Source organism: Sarcophilus harrisii, chromosome 5 (genome assembly GCF_902635505.1).
Source record: "Sarcophilus harrisii chromosome 5, mSarHar1.11, whole genome shotgun sequence".
Lineage (NCBI taxonomy): Eukaryota > Metazoa > Chordata > Mammalia > Dasyuromorphia > Dasyuridae > Sarcophilus > Sarcophilus harrisii.
In genome coordinates this window covers 43,529,607-43,551,544 of record NC_045430.1, presented here as the reverse complement: position 1 = coordinate 43,551,544, position 21,938 = coordinate 43,529,607, and the positions used below count along the sequence as shown (strand labels likewise).

Here is a 21,938-nt window from a genome sequence, read left to right as displayed (position 1 = left end):
AGGATCTCACTTATTCTTTACTCGAATTCTTTGAAATCTTAGCCTTCATTAGCTCTACTATGCTAGATTATGCCTGCTTTTCTTTTCTTTTGAGTTTACAGAATCTGAATTATTTAAGTAATATTCTCAATATTTCTACTTTGATAGCTGATTGTTTAGGTCATGTTTAGAGTAGCAGTTTCCCTGATCACTTTCCTCACCTTTTAAAGATCAAAATGATCATTGAATCACATGAGAAATTTGTTAACTTTTCTAAGTTTTCCAGAGAATTGCAGCATTTTTGTCATAGCTGAACTGCTACTTGCTAATACTATGATGGGAGCAGCTTGGTGGCAAAGTGGGTAGGAAGCTAGACCTGGAATCACAAAATCTGAGTTCAAATCTTGCATCAGACACTTATTGTTCTGTGTGACCTTGGGCAAATCACTTACCCTTCTTTGCCTTGGTTTCCTCATCTGTACAAGAGTTGGAGAAGGAAATGACAAATTACTTCAGGATCTTTGCCAAGAAAAATACAGATGGAGTCATGAAGAGTTGGGCACAACTGAAACAACTGCACAACAACATAGTATGATGTCTTTCTGCTACTATAGTGATGCTGCCTAAACTCATCTACCTCCCCTTAGCCTACCTTGTCTTTATTGTACGGCTGCCATAATAGCATTTCTGTCTGTTCCACCATTGATTCTAATCTATAATTCTCTTCTTTGGTTTGTAGAATTTATCCTTAAAGTATATCTTTACTCGAATTTCTGAATCTTTTATCTAATGTGTTTCTTTTCACAAAAGATACACAAATGTTTTGTAGCCAAATGCTAATCATGAATTGCAAGTCACTGAGACTTGGTGATAATTCTGAATTTGACTTTATCTCTAATGGGCTTTGTTTATTGAACATATTCTGAAATTTGCAGTCAACTTTAAAACAGTCTCTCATCGCTTTTCCCTTAAATACTTCTTTGAAGTGGACCCTTGGCTCTTAGATCTTGGGTCTTATAGCTAATTTACCTCCTATTTATTTGCCTTTATACTTTACCTATTCACTTCATGGTGGTTTTAGCCTCTGGGTTAAACTCTTTAACCTTTCTTTTCTTTTCTTGCCTTTTCTCTTTTTTTAAAAGGGGATGGTAGGGACATCTTGCCTTATCTTCTTTTCTTAATGTGACTTTATTGCTCATTTGTTCTTGGTTTGCATGTAAAAGAGCCTTGCCAACTTCTTACAAAGATTATCTGTGAAAAGTTTTATGAAAAAACCCATCTTCTGTCTATCTCACTTCTTCCCTTTCTCTTTTCTCTTTTTGCTCAGAGTTCATTAACAGCTCTCTTGTCCATGAAATAATAGGTAATCTTACCTTGGAGTGATAATTACTTTGTTATTTCTTTTAATTGCATTTGATAGAGAAGGAAAAGAAGGCTCCAAGAAATAATTTGCCTCAGAAGAAAAATTTAGTAAGTATTAATGGCAAGACTAAAAGTCAGGTAGCCTGATTTCCCTACCCTACTTGTTCTTTATACCTCATATGATTTGTTTATAATACTAAATAAAGTTTTTGTAATTTTTCCTTATGATAATTTTTTTTTAATTTTGGCAAATTTAGGATTGAGAGTTGAATAAAAGAATGCAGTATTCATTTGGAAGACTACATAATCTCAGTCTTATTATTTGAGCATTTGAAAAAGAGTTTTTATGAATAATTTTTAGGCACATCAGATGCAGCTTGTATACTTTTTTTGTTAATGTCTCAAACATTCATAATTTTTTATTTATTTCAGGAAAACCAAATTCAGGTTATAAATTGTGAAAATTTAGAAAATCTCTGCATCCTTCTTTTGAATGACAATGAACTAACTTCTTTTCATGGATTGGATGATTGTAGTAATCTTCAAAATATCGAAGTTTCAAATAACAAGATCACCCGAATTGGTGAGAAAACATACTTTATACATGTAAAATCGTATTTATATATTGTTTAATTTCATTTTAGAATAGTTCTAACAGCAAGTGGAGCCCTTGCTTCTGGTGCAAAGAGAGAGAGTATAGAAAAATGCATAAAATGTCCATTTACTGTCTTGAGACTGCCCATACCATTAGAGTAAGGTGGGGCTTAATTTTGCATTCTTATTCTAATAGTCAAATTAGCTATTTAAATTGCTGTCTAGAAAGCTTTGGTATTGGTTTTTAAGTAATCAAAATTTAATTCTCATCAAGGATCATTAAAATAATCTAGAGATCATTAGTGAAAATATGACAATGTATTTGAGGATAGAGGGCATGTCAGAAAGCTAAGACATCCTATTGATACTGGTCCAGCTTAGGTACCCTTTACTTTTAGACCTCACATGGGTACTGTAGGAATGTCAGAAATCCAAAGGCAGCTGCTCTCATATGAAACCATCTTGGTGGGTCCACTCTTTGAGATTAGTCCTAAGCTATCATAAAATTTATTGGTATATGTTATGGGATAGCACTTGGGAGTTCTTCAGTACATATGACTCCTTGGGGGATGAAAGGCAGGAATGCTTAGAACTGAATAACACTCTCCTGAGGAACTTCTAACCTAGAATTTATCTGAACTTGAAGCAGACATTTTCAGGATGACTCTCTAGGGATGGAAGGAAGGGGAGAATATGATACCTAGTATAAAACTTATCTGCATTTAAAAATACCTTAGAACACTTTAATGATGTTGAATATTAATGTCCTTTTGGAATTTTTTGTATTTGTAAGTAATTTTATGTTTCATTAATTTGAAGGGAAATAAACATGATTGCAAGCTGAATACTTTCTTGCTAATTTTAAATTGTTCTGTGCTATGGTCACTCTGATTCATTTCATCTAAGTCATCTGACTCCTCTGTGCCAGTTTTCTCATCCAGAAAATCAGGGAGCCAAACTTAATGCTCTCTCAGGTCACACTCAGCTTTAAAATCTGTGATTTTATTTGAGTATATTTATGTAGTTATCCTTTGTATCAGGAAAGGTACGGCACTCCTGTGATCTGAAAAACGTGTGTTCAATGTTTTGGCCTTCTCTTTGTATAAGAGAAGAAGTCTGAATCATTATGATATTACAAAATAAAATATGTCGATGTTATGTAATAATATATATCTAGTTATCGATTTCTGAGTTTCTAACCTTTTTCATATTTTTTCTTGATGTCTGCTCCCCTCAACTCCCCTCAAATTCCCATTTAATTTTTTATGCTGATCCACAATATATCAAAACCTCTATGGGGAAAGCCATAATATAGAAGGAATAACTGAATGTTTTTCCTTATTCAACTTAGTGATAATGTAACATTTATTCACTATACACAGATACAACATATATGTATATATTTGTGCTTATAAAATTTTCAAATTTAACCTTTTTAAGTTATGTGCTGCCTTCAATGGGGCCACCCATGAATTTTTAACATTTAAAGATTGGTACTTGGATATAAAGTTATTGATTTAAAACTTTGAGTTTAAAATACATACTGAAATAAATCTTTTTCTCCCTCCCCTGGAGCGAGCACGACTCCATTGAAATATATGTTAATGTTATTGGCATTCACTTGGAGGAATCATGCCAGTAACTTAAAGGCAACTAAGAGACTGTTTGTTAGGAGAAATGCTTAAACTTACATTTATCCAGTTTTTCTTGCCAGTAAGAGTGTATGGAATTTTTTGTAGTGAGTGGATTTCCTGGGGTGTAGCCCAAATGCAAGATTGATGTGAAATGTGTCATGATATTAATTGATGTACCTGAGGTATCTCTGTGTAATGCAAAGCAAAGATAGTAAAAGGTCCCTATGCTGTCTGTTGTGTACAGTGAAAACACTGTATTTATTGAGTGTGAGAAGTTTGCAAGAGAAATTGGATGGACAGGAAAACTAGCACATATTGGGGTCTCTGCTCCTTCATTCTCAGATCCTGCCTTCAGCGGATCTAGTTAAGCCAAGTGAACTTCAATGATTTTGACTTTCAGTGATATATTGAAAGCAAAAAAAAAAAAAAAAGAAAAAATAATCTTATGAAAGTGCCCAAAGATAAACTAGTCTTTATAAGTGAAAAATCTATTTCTCTCTTGTAATATTTCTGCAAAAACTGGAAAGAAAAGAATTAAAATTCTTTGGGCCATGTATTCAGTTTTCAAATTTAGGTTGTAGTTATTGCTATATGAATAATTTTTTCACAATGCTAATTGTACTTACAGAATTCTAATTAGAAAACTTTGAGATAAATTTCTATTTTTTAATGTTGTTTGCATGAAAGGGATAAAGAGTGCATGGCTAAGGAAAATTTTATTCCCCCTCTGATCTAGTAAAACATAAAATTTACTTAAAATTGTCACAAAAAAATGGAACTTATGTATAAAAATATCCTTAAAATTCTTCTTGTTTAGATATTTCAGTTGTATCAAGTTGTGACTCCTTTGGGGTTTTCTTGGCAAAGATACTGAAATGGTTTGCTATTTCTTTTCCCAATTCATTTTACAGAGGAGAATTTGAGGCAAACTTCTATTTCATTTAACTTGCCTCAAGATTATACAACTAAGCCCATATTTGAACTCAGGAGAAGCTTCCTGACTCTAGACTCTGGAATTCTCTCCACTGTGCCATCTTAAGATAAATTTAGGTTTTGATTCAATTTTTAAAATTTGAAAAATGAAACAAACATATATAGTTGTGTTTTATAACATTTTTAATATCTAACAGCATTATAGACTGCAGTTACTAATATGTGCATTAATTTTGAGTATTCATATAATTTTATGAATTTTAGTCATTAAAATAGATATTTGCATAAAATAATTCAAAGTTATTTCTTTTCTGATGTGAGAAACAATTGTTACATATGGAAAAATCAGCTGTTATAAAATTTTTAGAGTCACAATTATTTCCTGTTTTGTGGAACACTTAATATAGAAGAAAAACATTTCCTTGTGTTCTTGTATTATATTGTATTATATTTATTGTATCCATTCCTTGTATCGTATCAAGGTAATTGCCTCCAATTTTTCAGTGTCATAGTTAAATGATATTAGTATTATTAAAATATCTAAAAATAGCATATTCTATATGCTCAATTAGATGCATAATTAAAATAATCAATTTAAGCTAGTGATACTAATAAATACATTTTGATAACTTGGAAAGTTTCTAGTACTTTAGAAAGACCCCAAGAATCAGGGTGAAAACTTTGACAGCTTTACAGGGTTGTGAAGTATATTAGACAGTATTTCTGGCAAATGAAAAAAGCTTGGAAGGTAAGAATTAATTTTCAGTGAGTTTCTGTTTCTAACTCTATAACTGCTTTCTGCATATTTGAAAAATCTAGAAAATGACAATTATAATTTAAAGTAATAGAAAGTCTCCCCCAGCATTCTTCTTCTTTTTATTGATAATGTCTAAAGAAAACATTCTAGAACTGATTTTAAAATACATATATACACACACATATGCATATATATTTACAAGAATTTAATAAGATGTAACAACTTAAATGTAAATTGAATTTTTAAAGCTAATAATTTATGTAAAAAGTGAGATTAACATAATGGACATTAATCTTTTAATCTTTGTGGATTATTTAGAAATAAAAAATTTCATTTTATTGTCTAATATATGGTTATACTATATTAAATATTAAAATGTGTAAAAATTTGCATTTACAATTAAAAGGAAATTGAAAATATTTATTTTGCTTATGTAAAATAAAACTAAAATATAATCATTTTTAATAAAGCCCATTACTTTGATACCCATATTAGGACATGAATTTGGGCAAGATAGTCATTAAGTTAATTCATTGTGTATATTGAACTGTTGTTGCACAAATACAATGAGAAAGGCATGGTATTTTACCCAAATTTCATTTAGGAGATTACTTTTGACAGAGCCAGATATTTACATCGAGAACTGTTTTTTTTTTTTAATTAACCAAGCAAATGTCACTAACAAATTGATCATAGATTTTTTAATGTTATAGAACAAGGGAAAGAAAATAGAAATCATATTTAAGATTCTATAAAGATGCTATTTAGTAAATAATATTAGTGATTTATTCCTTTATCTTGTGCTGAAAGTACAACCTCTATTTCTTTAAAATAAGTTATCATAGTCATATAACAGTTTAAATCTTTTCTCCTCTATTTAATCACTTTTTGTGATTATATTTTGTAAACATTTCTGGAAAATCCAGCCTTTCATGATATGAAATGATTGCCTAAAGACATCCTTCCCAGCTAATTTTTTCTTTAAAAATCAGACAGTCATAGATAGCCCTGCAACTATGCAGATAGAGGAACAAGTTTGTTTGAAAAATCAATAGGTTTCCCCTCACTGTGACCTATTTTCTCTTTAGATTAGAATGAAGTGGTTAGATGTCCACCAGATGGCACCATTTTGCTTTTTATCTTTTACAGGTACTAAGGTACCTAGAGACACACTTAAGAAATCTTGTTTTTAATTTAATTCAACAAATAATTACTAGATGACTACCACATATTAAGGCACTGTGATCTGTACTAAGAATACAAAGAGAAAATAGTACACATCACTTATTCTCAGAGAACATGTAATGGAGATGAAATTTTGGAATCATCAAATTTCCCCTTCTTCTTTATCCTTACATTTAAGCAGTTACTACAAGGATCATTATTTTATAATTTTTACATCGCCAATATTTAGCATCATTCTGCTGCTCTTCACTCATTTTGTCTTCACCCTGTTGAAATTCTTGTTAGCAGCATCCTAAATGATATGTCTTTTGTTTCTTCCTGCTCTAATTCATTATTTCATTTTTATATTGCTAAAATAATTTTCACAGTGTACAAATCTGGCCATGTTACTCCTTTGCTCAAAAATCTTCAGTGGCTCTCTATTGCCTGGAGGATAAACTAGAGACTCTTGTGCTTTCCATTTAAAGCACTTTACAATCTGTCTTCAATCTTTCTAGCCTTACTACCCTTGTTACATAATCTACATTCCAACTAAACAGGACTACCCACTGTTACCTGATCTCATCCTGCCTTCTCCTTTCTCGGTATATTCATGCAAAGCTGGGACTATGGCTGGAATTTATACCCTCTACATTTCCAACTTTAAAAATCTTTTTTCTTTCTTCAAAGCCTGCCTTTCACGCCCTTGATGTAAAACTGAATGGAATAAATACATGTTTATCTAAACAAAGTACTCTGTATAATTTGAAAAGGAAAGTTTTACTCTCTGGAATGACTGTTGTCTGAGCAGTCACTGAAAGCCATAGTATCTCATAGCTAGAATTTACCTTAGAGGTAATTTATCACAGCTCTTACATTTTTAGAGGGAGGAAACTGAGGTCTGGAAAGGCTTAGTGTCCAAAGAGGCAGAACTAAAACCAGAAATCAAGTGTCCTAACTCCCACTCTTCCCACTGCACCAGCCAAATGGTCAAAAATAGTTGCCTTAAATTTTACTCAAAGATGAAGATCACTTAGAGAAAAAGGAGAAGCAGGAGGAGATAAAGAGAAGGAAATTAGGGAGTAGGAAGAGAAGGATGAGAAGAGAAAGAGGAAGATGCATAGCAAAGAAGAGGAGGAAGAGGACTTCACATTCTGTAACATTTACAAGTAAATAACAAAATATCCATGAAGTAAAAACAAAAATAATTATTGTATTCATAACAATATTGACCACTCCCCTGGTCCAAAACTTTCAAAAGTCCTTTTTTTCCCCAAGATTACATTTAGCATGGCATAAAAACCCCTCAGTTTGCCTCTATATCTTTCCCATCTTGTATTATCAATACCCTTCCTGGCCCTTTACATTCCACAAAAATTGTTCTACCTATTGTTCCCCAAGACTGATAACCTCTGTTCCTTTGTACTGGCTATCTCCAAGGCCTCAGTTCTCTCTAATTTCATCTCTTGAAATGCCAAACTCTGTTAAAGCCTAGTTCTGATGTTATGATCTACATGAAGACTCTTCCAGTCGCTGTAGTTGTTAGTGTCCTTTCATTCCTTAAAACATCGTACTTCTTTTTCTGTGTGGGATCTGTGCAATGGAGCAAATCTCTCTTAAACATAGGAGCTTTTGTTCTTTGTTTAGTCTATGTTCTTCAGTACCTGGGAGAGAATGTGGTTTGTCCACAGATGATGTTTAATTCATAATTGTTGAAATGGATTAGATTGGAAGCAGAGAAGCAGTTCTGATGAGGAGGAGAAAGGGGAGTTAACTGATGAATCTGCTGTATGAGCAAATGGAACTTCATTGATCAACTTAATAGAAAAAAGAAGGCTTTGTTCTTATCTTGTTCAGTTTCAGTACTTCACAGCATTTCCTGGGCATTTACAGATATCCCACAGACATGTGACTTCCTCATCCTCCTCCCTTTCTAGCTTACCATTATATATTATTTTCTCCATTAGAATATAAGTTCCTTGAAGACAGGGACTGTACTGTATGCTTTGACTCCTTGTGACCCCATGAACCATAGCATTTCAGACCCTTTTGTCTTTCACTATTTGCCCAAGTCCTTATTTATTGAGCCCATGAAATTATATATCTCATGCTCAGCTGTCCCCCTGCTCCTTTTGCCCTCAGTCTTTCCCAATATCAGGGTCTTTTCCAGTTTGTTCCACCTTCTTATTATGTGGCTTTATTATTTAAGATTTAACTTCAGTATTGTCCTTCTAATCAACAGAGTTAATTCTTTTAAGAATGGACTAATTTGATCTCCTTATTTTCCAAGGTATTCTCAAAAATCTTTTTCAGCACCATAATTAAAAAGCATCCATTCTGCAGCTTTCCTTATAGTACAACTTTCAACTTACTAATAAATGCTCTGTCTAAAAATCTATCCTGAAGGTGAAAGCAAATACAGATAACAGGGCATGAGTATAAAAGCATTGAAACCATCCCTTAAGAATTGCCATTTGAAGCCAGATTTGAAGTGAGTCTCCTAGCTGCTCTACAGTAGACCTGTATGAGAGATGAAAAAGACTGAAATGATTAAAAAAAAAAAAAAGACCAAGTTATGAAAGAGATTTAAATGCCAATCTGAAGACTTTCCTTTTACCCTTGAAATGTTTTTGATCTACTGGAGCTCATTGAGGAGAGAATGAAACAAAGTTAAAACAAAATTTTAAATCCTTGCAGAAAAAGGTTTCACAATTTTCCCTAGTTATTCTTTCCAGAATCAGAGTTCTTCATTCTTATTAAATATTTTGATATTTATTAAGTGTCTATTGTGTATGTGGAACTACACTGTGTGCTTGACATATTAAGATAAAAATGGCATGGCTTTGATTTTCAAGTAATTTACTCTTTAATGAGAAAGAAATGATATAATGACATAATTATGGTAAAGGGAGTATGTGATCAGAATTTGATTTGGTAGAACACAATTAAGAACACAATCAAATCGATGCTTTAGAAAAGGCACTTTAGCAGCTGAATGGAGTATAGATGAGGGTTGGGGAACATTTCCCCAATAGTAAAATGAGAATAATGATAATAGCATCTACATCATAGGATTATTATGAGGACCAACTTTGATCATACTTATACAATGTTTAGCACAGTGCCTGATACATTTTATTTCTTTACAAAGACTGACTATAAACCAGGATACTTGTGGCCTCCATAATGACATCCTTAAATATCTTGCGGTATCATCTGAATTAAGAAAGATTTTGTTTTCTTCAAACCAGATATTAATACATAAGAATAATCTATTCCCCAGCCACAATAGATAACTAACTTTATAAGCAGAAGAGCCATTTTTAGTTGCAGCAAAGTTTGTTGGTCTAGGTTCTAAGACAAAATCTTTAAAACTAATGTGTTTTATGTAAATTTTAAAATCTCCTTTTCTTTCTAGTATGATTCTTTTTTAATGTTTATTTTACTTCCTCCTTTTTCTGTGATTCCTTCCTCATCTAAAATATGATAATAACACCAAAAATCTCAGTGACAGCATTCAGCTATTAGAGACAATAAATCGTGTGATTAAAGATACTTAATGGATATAATTTTCAGAATAGGTATTTGTATTAAAATTTGTGTTCTTTTCCAAACTTAAAATGTACCCATACATTTTTGAAATTTTTGAAAATATAAATTTGGTTATAATTAAATTTTGCCATGTACGTTTGAAAGATTTCCCTTTTTGAATTTCTTTTATTTCTCTTGCTCTAAAATTTGACAATGTTTCAGTTTCCATTCTGTAGTAATTATGTATAGAAAAAAATGTGAAATGTCGAGGCTCTTGACTTGGTCTAAAGAAGTATTTTCTAATAATTAAAAATATATCAGAAAAATGGAATAGTCTGCAAATACTGAATTCCTTATTACTGGAAGTGTTCTTGAAGAGATAAGAGTGCTGGTTAGGGATGTTGTCGAAGGAGTTCATGAGTCATTGAGGGAGGGAGAGGAGGATTGAACTAGAAGAATTCTAAGGCACCTTAATATTCTTATATTCTAGGATCATGAAATTTCTTGAAAGAGAACATATAGGCACAGGGGAAAAAAAAGAAAGTGAAAATGAGAGAAAGGTAGAGTTTATAAAAGACAGGAAATAGATTTCTTAAGTGTTCTCAATTCTTTCAGAATTAAATCAATATGTTAGTTCTCTATATTAGTTCTCCCCCCACGCCCTGCCACATACATGACTTTTAAAAGTCTCTTACTCACTGATAATCCATCCACTTTTCTGGTGAAATAGTTCAGGTATATTTTCATACTAAATCAAAAAGTCTTATAAGAAAGGCTAGTGAAATTGTTTCATGGTTTTGGAGTAAATCTGAATAAGTCATTTTCAAAGCTTTAACTTGAAAGTATCTCTTGATCTTAATATTACATATTGACTCCAAAAATTAAAAAAAATATGAAATAATTTTGAAATATTTAAATTCTATTTGAAATATAGTTGAAACAATAACTTAAAATATTTCACTTACTAATAATCTCCACAATTATTGAAAATTACATAATTGGAACCTTTTGAATACATATATATTTCATATATGTGTATTTACATAAATACAATATATTTTGTAATCTTTTTTCTCTCATATTTTTGTGGAGTTTGAAATGACTTTAAGATAACAGCTGGTTTGGCTTCTAGAACATTAGATAAAGTTTTAAATCCTTGCAGAAAAAGGTTTCACAATTTTCCTTAGTTACTCTTTCCAGAATCAGAGTTCTTCATTCTTATTAAATATTTTGATATTTATTAAGTGTCTGTTGTGTATGTGGAACTACGCTGTGTGCTTGACATATTAAGATAAAAATGGCATGGCTTTGATTTTCAAGTAATTTACTCTTTAATGAGAAAGAAATGATATAATGACAATTATGGTAAAGGGTGATCAGAATTTGATTTGGTAGAACTTAAGTGTAAGATTGTAAAAAATCTTGCAACTCCCATTGAGTCATCAAGAACATTCCAGATTCTTTGGAAGAAATAATAACAGAAACAACTATGTCAGTGACTCTGAAAGAAAATATTAGGTGAGCCATAAGTCAGAGAGATTTTTTCTGTGGATTCTGAAGTCCTTTGTATATTCTTGTTTATGGATGACATTTTACTGATTGCATCAAAGCCCAAAAGACTTGCAGAGTTTCCTAGAAAAGCTTTGTAGCCACTTAAAGTAGTTTACCTGTCCTTTCACAGAGGAAAGCCAGGTTGATGAAAAATGGCTATTACTCAGATTTCATAGAATGGATGTGTGGCTGGGACAAAAATGCAGACAGGATGATAGGATGGGCTCAGATTGAACATGAGAAGAATAGGCTGGCTAAATTTTGAGAAATGTCAGTTATTTTATTGTCTCCAAGTGTCTTACAAAAGCAAAGACTCATCTTTTGAATGCTTGAATTTTATTGAAATTGCTGTATGGCAACAAGATATGGAACACCACAGAAGTAAAGATCAGCATCATATAAAGAAAGGGAGCAAAAACAGTGGAGAAAAGCATGGTGGGTGTGAGTAGGCCAATAAGTAATGAGAAACTGTGAAAAACCAGAAAAGATATTTGTAATGAGCCATATTGGTAATTTAAAATAGAATTATTTTATTATTAAATTGATACCATGTTCTACAATGTTTATAGTGCCTGGCATAGGTGCTTATTGAAACTTGATAAATTTCAGAAAAAATAAGTTATTTGTTATTATTATTATTATTATTGTATTATTATATTTGGAATATAATTTATTATACTTTTATAATACCTTATTGATAACTTATTAAAACAAATTAGAACAAATTTAAAATAAGTTCTAATTTAAAATTTAGAAAATACATTAACATCATAATTTAGAAAATGAATTACAATTAGGATTTGAAAGATTGCATAATACCATCATCTTACTTAGCAACTTTTCTTTCAGGTGGATTAGAATCTTTGAAATCTCTTCAGCAGCTAATTGTGGATCATAATCAGCTAATTAGCACCAGAGGTCTTTGCAGTGTTCCTACTATTATGTATTTGGACTGCTCTTATAATAATCTTACTAAAGTTGAAGGCATTAAAGACTGTGGCTTACTTCAGATTTTGAAGTTACAGGGAAATTACTTAACTGAGGTAAATTATTTCACATTAATGATTAATATACATGTATTTTTACTTGTGTAAATATATAGTATGATAGCCTTAGTGTATAGATTTGAATAATTTTATCCCTGATTATTCTTTTGTAGTTATAATCAGTCAATTTTTCATTTATTTTAAACTAAAATGGGGTTTTCTCTGCTTAAAAAGTGTTTGCTATTTTACAAAAGCAATTAGTCCTACATTTATTTTTTCATTCAATTTTAGATATTAACTCATACCTTTTCACATATATTTCTAAGCATGAGACAAATGAACTAGCAATATTTCTTTTTTAAGTGAGACAAAATTTACCATGTGATAATTATGAATTTCATAAAAAATAAGTTATATATGAAGAGCATACTAATGTTAACCTTATTATTGAAAAAAGATCGGCCTTTTGAATTAAACAAATACTTTATTATAATAAATGTGGTATTTCTTATTAGTTTATTTTGAAGTTTAAAGTTTAATTAAATGAATAAATCCATTATCTTTGTCAATTAAATTTAAATATAGCTTCCATCTCTGGAGAATCAAGTTCTGCTCAGAGAATTATACTTGGATGACAACAGTATTTCAACAATGGAAATAATCTCCTCATACTGGCTTCCTTTATTACAGATTCTAACTGTCTCTCAAAACAGGTAAATTATCTTTTCTTAAGTAATTGCTGCAGTGAGAAATTAAAAGACATCAATAGTGTTCTCTCAAATGCAAAGAATATTGTCATCAGTATCACATTTTTCAATAATTTAGTAAAAGATTAAACTTATTTTATATACAATTTAAATTTTAGGACTAAAGTATTATCAAGATAAAAATTAATAGAATTTTCATTAAGGTTATAACTTGCTTATTTTACCTAAAGTCATTTTTATCAAACATAGATCTATTGAAATCTCTATGGGAAGTCTTCATTTATCCTAGTATAGAATATATTCCTTTAAAAATACAAGAAGTTTCTTATTTCATCCTGAGATGTCATTTTCTCTCAAATGGTATTTATTATATACTAGTAAGGCAGTTATTAAGCTTTTTTTCAACTTTTATTTCTTATAGTAACTGTTAAGATTGATTTAAATTTGATTTCCTAAAGGACATAAAAAATACTTTAAAAATATTTTGGCATTGAATGGAAATGAGTACCTGTCACAGGAGTTCAGTGTGAGACCACCAGACATCTGGAACTTTATAGAGAGAAATCATCAGAAACTAAAACATGAGGGAAATAGATGTACATCTCCTTCTGCTTTGCTATTAGATTAATATTTCACTGAATTCTACTCTTTCTAATATGATTAATTTGTTCATCAAAGGCAGATAGAAAAATGCTTTGAAGGGGAATCTACTAACTTGGGCTTTACACTTCATGGGAAACAGACTAGGACAGCCCAGACTTGAAGATGTCCACCATGTGTTTCCTTTCTTTTACAATAAAAGATGTCTAAAATTTTCTCTTAATCTTCACCACATTAGGGTGGTCTCTCCTGTGAGCATTTTTCCTCTAAGTATTTCAATGTCCATTAGAAATTTAAGACCTTGGCAAGTAGAAAACAGAACCCTCTTTCAAACCCTTGTCAGTTGGAGTGACCACATAGCAACACTTTATTGCTCCCAAATGATTTTTCCATTGGAATCTTGTTCTGCCAGTTTATCCAAATATCATTTAAAGGTGAAAATAGGAAGAAGACAACAATAAATGAAAAAATAGAAAAGACGTGTCAGAATTCCTGTAACATATTTTCTTCACCAGTGACAAAGGTTCTACGATGTTTATAAACTAATATTAGTACTCTCTATGCTTTTGGAATAAGTGGAAATAGTACTAAGAAGAAAAAGATGGAAAGAGTTGATGTACTAATCCAAACATGCGTGGAAATTCATGTTAGTGGTTTTGAGGGAATTCTTAAGTTATATAAAAGCATGATATGAAAAGACTGGGAAAATTATTGGTAATTTTATATATAAACACAAATATGATGTGCCCATGTGTATATATAAACATTTATGTACACGTGGGTGTGTGTATGTGTATATAAACCTATTTATATAGAGTATCTCAAAAATCTTTTAGACAGAATCATTGACATTACTGGTATAGGGAACTCCCATTCAGGAAACTCCTACCAATACGAATCAGTCAGATTCACAAATTATAGTCTGCATAGGACCATTTCTAGTAATATTATTACTATTTTAAAAAGGTGATTAAGAAATTGTAATCTATAAATGAGGATCATTTACCTGTCAAAGTTGTTGTGAGGATATATTTATAAAATATGTTTATAAAGTATGTTGCAAGCCTTAAAGCACTCTTTAAATGCTAGCTATTACTATTACTTTTTTGTTTGATTTTAAAGTTTTATTCTATCCCTTGTTTAATTTTAAAGTCATTTAAAAAAAAAGCTAAGAAAACCCAATTGATAGAGAAACTGTGTCTGACAGTGTATGCTTCATTATACACTCATGTTCTCGTGCCTCCAAAGAAAAAAGATAGGTGAATTTCTTTATCTGCTCTTTGGGATCACAATTAGTTACTATAGTTATGTATCATTTGATTGTTCTTTTCATTTGTGAAGTCAGTCAATATACATTTATCAAGAGCTGGGCATTGTGCTAAGGATTGAGAATGCGCAAAAAAAAAAAAAAAGATAACTTTTGGTGACCCCATTCAGGATTTTCTTGGCAAAGATAATGGCGTGCTTTATCATTTCCTGTTCCAGATCATTTTACAGATGGGGAAACCGAGGCAAATAGGATGAAATGACTTGTCCAGGACTTGTGAAATGCTGCAAATGTCTGAGGCCAGATTGAATTTAGGAAGATGAGTCTTACTGACTGCAGGCCCAGCACCCCACTGTGCCTGTCACCTGTTGTACCTGCTCTTTAGAAAAATCCCTTTTGCAGCTGAGTGGAGGATGAAGTGGAGTTGAGAGAGACTTGAAGCTGGTGGCTGTTGTGAGAGTCCTGACAGGAGAAAGTAAGGAAGGGCACCAGGGAGGTAGCAGTGTAAGGGACAGAAGAGGTCATTTTAGGAAGATGTTACAAAGGTCAAATCATCAGAGTGTGGTAACAAATGGGATACAGGAACTGAGAGATTAAGAGGAGTTGAGAATTATATCTCATTTGGGAGTCTTGGAAACTAGGAGGAAAATGGTGTCCTTGATAATAGAAAATTTTGAAGGAACGAGAGGTTTGGGGTGGGATATATCATTATGTATATTCCATTTCTACTTCAGCTTATTTCACTCACATACATCATATGATGTAATGTCTTCCAGTAATTCTCTGAATTCATCATTTGGTCATTTCTTACAAGACAGAAATTTTATTCCTTTATTTTCATTTGCAGCAATTTGTTTATCTAGTTCCTACTTGATGATTATTGATTTCATTTAAAAAATTCTTTTGTTAACCACAAAAGTACTCCTATTAATATTTTTACATTATGGGACCTGCAAGTGCATGAATATCTTTGATGAAAATATGTTGATATGTTTATAAATGATGTTTAATATGAAGCCATATTTTTGTACACATGAAATCTACAGAAAAATACAGAAAATATTAAGTCTCAGTATTACTATTGTTTGTCAGTTATAGAAAAGCATTTGTCTTTGTAAGGAAAATTTTATCTTAAATGCTTTTCTCTAATGAGGCATCTCTTCTGTGTATGTTAAGATCATACAATATTTTTTGATAAATGCAATCACAGAGAAACTTTAGATTATTATAGGATTATCAGTGTTGAACAGGGTACAAATGAGACATTTCTTTGTTAAGTTAGCCACTTTTTTGTAGAGAAGGATCTTCAAAGAGCCCTAGGGAAAGATTCCTAACAGGTGGTAATATCCTACAGGTGACCTTGAGCTGGTTTGATCAAGGCCCAGAATGCTACAGAGATTCCTAAATGATATCTACAATTATCCAAGGACTTATACCTCTGACAGTGTACAAAGGGAAAAACAAACAAAAGCAAGAATACATATGGCCCAGAATAAGATAAGCAATATTGACAGTCCATTAAATATCCCAATAAGAGTTCTACAAATATATTTCAGAAATTCATGTAAGCAGTATTCCTTTTCTTTCAAGAATTCATATTTTCTGTACTTCATAGTCCACCATGTATGTATATATGTCTATATAGACATACACATACACACATACAATTTTATGTATACATGAGATATTTTGGCAGTATTACACCCCATTTCAATATCTTCTACAACATCCCATTTCAATATCTTCTACAAAAGTAATTTATTCATTTATTTGAATCCTAGTTTACATTGACCATGCCCAAAATTCATCATTATCTTTATTTTTATATGAAGTGATAGATGATGTATAAATCAAGTTTTATTGCTTCAAAGAGTTTTTGATCTAAGATAGTACAGATACAAAGTAAAATAATAGATTAAAGGGATATATCAAAAAATATATATTAACCTCACTATTCTCCATTCTGGAGATTCAGAGTGAGACTGTCGTGAATCTATTGAGGGAAAAACCCATACCATTGTGCAGAAATAAGAGAACACCCTCTTTTTTCCCTTTCCCAACTCCAAGATCTAAGAGGCATATTGTTGTTGAAGGAAAGAAATAAAGAATATCTACAAAATAGGACTAAGAGAAATTCAGTACCTTTTTAGTAATAACGTAAATACTTAAAACACATTTTGTTATGCCTTTATGTTTGTTACTTTAATTCCAATAGTTAGTCACATAATTAGATTCAAAAGATTTTGAAAAGGTAATCATAAGTAGGCTTAAAGGGTTCTTTAGGGTTTTGTTTTAGTTGTTTGTTTTGGAGAGAATACCTTGGGGAGTAATATTTGATTTGCTTATTTTAGCTTATTAGTCTATTTTAGTTGAAAGTCTAATCTATGGAATTATCCTATTTTAAGCACTTTAATATAACATTCCCATTTGAATATTCACATAATTTCTTCTCCTCATTCATAATGAAATGGCTGTTGGTCTGAAATTTACAGTTATATTTTTGAGCTCTTTTTCATAATACCACTTATTTTCATAAATCTTTCAAAATAGTAATTAAAAATAGCATACTGTAGTAAGTGATACTATACAATATTAAATTATATATAAATTGTCATGAAGAAAAATTTGAAGATAATGGTAATCTTAATAGTTTAATTAGGCTTAATAACTAATGTTAAAGAATTCTCTTTATCATGAACTTGAATTAAATAAAGCCATAAAATAAGTATAATTTATTTTCTCAAAAGTTTTAATTTGCTATTTCTTTCTCAGTGGATTAAGACTAACAGGTTAGATGATTTACCCAGGATCACACAACTAGTGAGTGTCTGTCTGAGGTTGGATTTAATTTCAAGTCTTCCTTACTTTAGACCCAGTGCTTTATCCACTGAGTTACCTAAGAGGCTTCCTTTTTCGCAGTACTTACCATGTCCCAGACCCTGTGCTAAAAGCTTTAAATTTATTTATCTAATTTGATCCTTACAACACATCTGGGAAGCAGATGCTACTTTTATCCCCATTTTAGAGATGAAGAAATTGAAGCAAACAAAGGTTTGGTGACTTGCCCAGCATCACATAGTAAATGTCTGAGGCTAGATTTGAACTTCCATGACCAGCATTCTATCCACTATACCATCTAGCTGTCCCCATTTTTTTCTACAGTTGTTTAAAGATATCTTTATGGGCAAGTGCACAATGTGGTTCTTGCCTTCTGCCTTCATTTGAACCTCATCTTCATGTGATACATGACTCTACTATAAAGTGACTGTAATATATGATGCTACTATAATATGAACCAAGACTGAAAATCTTATGTAGAAACTATATTGTGGAAGGTCTTAAAATCCAAGATGGGATTAATATTTTATCCTGGAGGCAATAGAGTACTATTGGAAATTTTTGAATAAGCAGTATCATGTATGGTCAGATCTCTGTTTAATATATATACGAGAAGATAGAATGAAGAGGATAAAACATGACTCTACTAGAATCCTATTCCAGTGCCTTATCAAGGTGTAACAGTGACCCACTGGGTATTCATTTTCTATTTTATTTATTAGGATTTTTATTTTTGTTGTTAATATCTAAGATTGACTAAGAAACAAAAAATTCCATAAACAAAGAAGTGTAAAATATATGTCAAATATGATTAAAATTATATAAAACCATAGATTTCTATTATACATAGTAGAGTACGAATATGTCAAATATGAATATAGCATAAATGAAATCTTAAGCTTCTATTACATGTAGCTTACTTTTATTTCAAAGTCTATAACAGATTAAACACATTAATTTCAAAGCTGTCCTGCTTGAAATTTACTGGATTTTCAAAGGCTATGCTAATGAAGTATCAGCTCAGAATGTTTTACCGGATTTGGGTAGGTTTTTATCACGGATTTGATGATAGATGTGTCTCCAACTTAGTGAAATCATAAATCCTTGAAATATTGAAGTTCATACTATGGCTCATTTTTGCAAAGGTTATTGCTATAATCTTCTCAAAACAATCTTTAGCTATCTGTGTAAGATAGCTTTTGGGGTTAATGGATGAACTAGGAACAGAATGAAACTTTTTTTTACCTGAATGGAAATTGACACAAAGAATTATTTATCAAAGGTCATGTCGATAGGATACTGACACTTCGGGTTATTCTTTTTGGCAGTTTTAATATTTATTTTCTAGAAAAAGAAGAAATTGTTTGGAATACTTATAATTTTTAGGTCAGTAATGCATGCTTTCCTTTGTAGTGACTTTTGAATTCTTATTTGCATTAAAGGAAGAAAGCAATATTCATCCTGATTTTTTGCATCCAATAAAATGAATATAAATTAAACATTCAGTACACATTGTTTGAAAGATTTGTTTCATCTTTACTACTGTTTTTAGTTTTCTTTAGAATACTTTACTGGTTCCAGTTTGATTCATCTGTTTTTTAATTAGAATACTCTTTGGCTTTATAAGGCATTTTATTTGCAGTGAAATTCTAAGTAGGAGCAGAAAGGGTAGTTTTTACCCATTTCTTTCTGTACATATCTTTTGCCTTTTTGTCTTCTTTGAAATTTATATCTTTTTATGCCCTGGGCTAGTGTGACAAGGTCAAGTGGTATTAGGTTTTCACTAATGTCCTTTGTCTTTCTGGTTTGAATTTTCTTTAAAAAAAAAATTAATACAGAATGTCACTAAAAGTAAAAGTTATAGAATTGAAAGAGTCCTCTGTTAGGTTTCTAGTTTGCCAATGAGCAGTTATAAATGTCAATGAATTTCCAGTAAAAAAAAAAATCTAAATTAAGCTAAGTCTCTAGATTTTAAAAAGTTAGTTGTTTAAACAAAGTGAACTGTTTACTAAAAATAAATTGTTCAGTTTCTTTTATATTTTATGGTTTTTGCAATAGGCATTTCCAATGATTTCAGATTTAAAACTTTTCTTTTAAAATCCCCAGTATATTATCATATAGCTATTGTTTGAAAAATAAGGATATTTGGGAACAATAGTGAAAATGAATGCAAAAGACGTGTCTTAATGACTAATATTAATGTTTCAGAGCTTTTGAAAATAACAGAACTTGAGTTAGAAATTTTAAAAATACTGAAGAGACAAAAGAGGAAACTTTTCATCATCATAATATTCTTTGATTTATGTTATGAACCTGAGAAGATAGGGATTCTTTTTTTTTTTTTAATTATAATATCTTTTTATTGACAGAACCCATACCAGGGTAATTTTTTACAACATTATCCCTTGCACTCACTTCTGTTCCGATTTTTCCCCTCTCTCCCTCCATCCCTTCCCCTAGATGGCAAGCAGTCCTATATATGTTAAATATGTAGCAGTATATCCTAGATACAATATATGTGTGCAGAACCGAACAGTTCTCTTGTTGCACAGGGAGAATTGGATTCAGAAGGTAGAAATAACCCAGGAAGAAAAACAAAAATGCAAACAGTTTACATTCTTTTCCCAGTGTTCTTTCTTTGGGTGTAGCTGCTTCTGTCCATCATTGATCAACTGAAACTGAGTTAGGTATCTTTGTCAAAGAAATCTACTTCCAAAAGATAGGGATTCTTAAACTGCAATTAATTACCTACAGTATGACATCTCTGTACTTGAATTTAGAGATGTCAAGTTTACCTTAAGTACATTAAATTGTAAAACAGCTTAGTGTTGAGAAATTGTTCTGCAGGGACAGAATGTAGTAGTTATAAAGAAAAATGGAGAACTTTCAAAATATGCTCCTAATTAATCAACATATAAACAATTAAAGGAGAATTACAAAGACTCTGACTTAAACTTTGCTGCTTCCTCTAAGTACCTCCTTTGTGGGTTTTTTTTTTTTTTTTTTCCAGAGGTGGCTTTTAAAGGACTTGTAACTTGTATCCTATTCATTTATGAATAGTAATACTGCTCTTGAAATAGAGTAGCCCACATTTGGAGTGATCTTCAGCCTGTCTCACTGTTTAGTCTGTTTTTATCCATAATATCTTCTGTCTCTTTGGTAATGCAGAACAGGAGAGTATTCTACCACAGTCAAGGTCAATACAAGGGTTAGCATTGTGCCAAACCATGTGTAGGCTCCTGGTGATCATGCTGCTCTGTGGGATTCTGACCTTAAAATAATACAACTTGGGGGAAAATAAGGAAAAGGAAGAAATGAGAGAAAGTTGATCAAGTGATGAGAAATAGGTGTGTGTGGGGAAATGGAGTGTTAAAAATAAGCCCTTTAAAAGGTGAAGTAAACTGATTAATGTGATTCGATTCTCAACAGAAGGTTCTATTTCAGGAAAAGCTAAAGATGGAACTTTCAAAAATACACAGGGGAGATTTAATCATAAACCTTTGTGAATGAACAAGTGAGGAAAAATAGTATGGGCAAAGGCATTAACCTCTTACTCACAAGGCCAAGCTAAACTTATCTATCTTAATTTGATTCTTAGGTCGCTGAAGTGAAGTATTATATATTAAAGTGTAAGTGCATATAATTCTTAGAAATTAAATGTCTCAATTAGTTTGAAGTTGATTTTTTCCGACAGAACTATTCTAGATTTCACTCATTTGATTAATTTAAAACCCAATTCTAACTTTGTGCTAAAATACAATTGTCTTCTGGTAATATCAAACGAAATTATGGAAGGAATGTTTCTTTTTGTTTTTTGTATCCTTAGTGCTCTGTGCCTTCCATTTAGTAGTCAATTAAAAAATTTATTTGTAGTAAATAAATAAGAAGTCATTGATTATGTGTATTTGGGTAGCTATGCAATTAGGGATAGGAACTAGACGTGATTATACCGGAACAGAGAACTCCCTTTCGAGAAAATTTCTCCATCAATCATTGTAGACCTCCCCTTTGCAATTTATTGTCTTAAAAGAATTG

At 31.3% G+C, this 21,938-nt stretch overlaps 1 protein-coding gene across 4 annotated transcripts in view; it reads left to right on the top strand.

The window, feature by feature from the left end:
• The window catches only part of LRRIQ1 (leucine rich repeats and IQ motif containing 1), a 315,252-nt gene that overhangs the window by 59,433 nt on the left and 233,881 nt on the right, over window positions 1-21,938 (top strand). For all 4 annotated transcript variants that reach the window (XR_004229855.1, XM_031940562.1, XM_031940561.1 and 1 more), the window contains 3 exons: window positions 1,774-1,924; window positions 12,355-12,548; window positions 13,077-13,204. Coding sequence is in view for 3 of the 4 variants with exons in the window: in XM_031940562.1 (XP_031796422.1) it covers window positions 1,774-1,924; window positions 12,355-12,548; window positions 13,077-13,204 (473 nt within the window). In the remaining variant the exon portion in view is untranslated. The remainder of the gene's footprint in view (window positions 1-1,773; window positions 1,925-12,354; window positions 12,549-13,076; window positions 13,205-21,938) is intronic.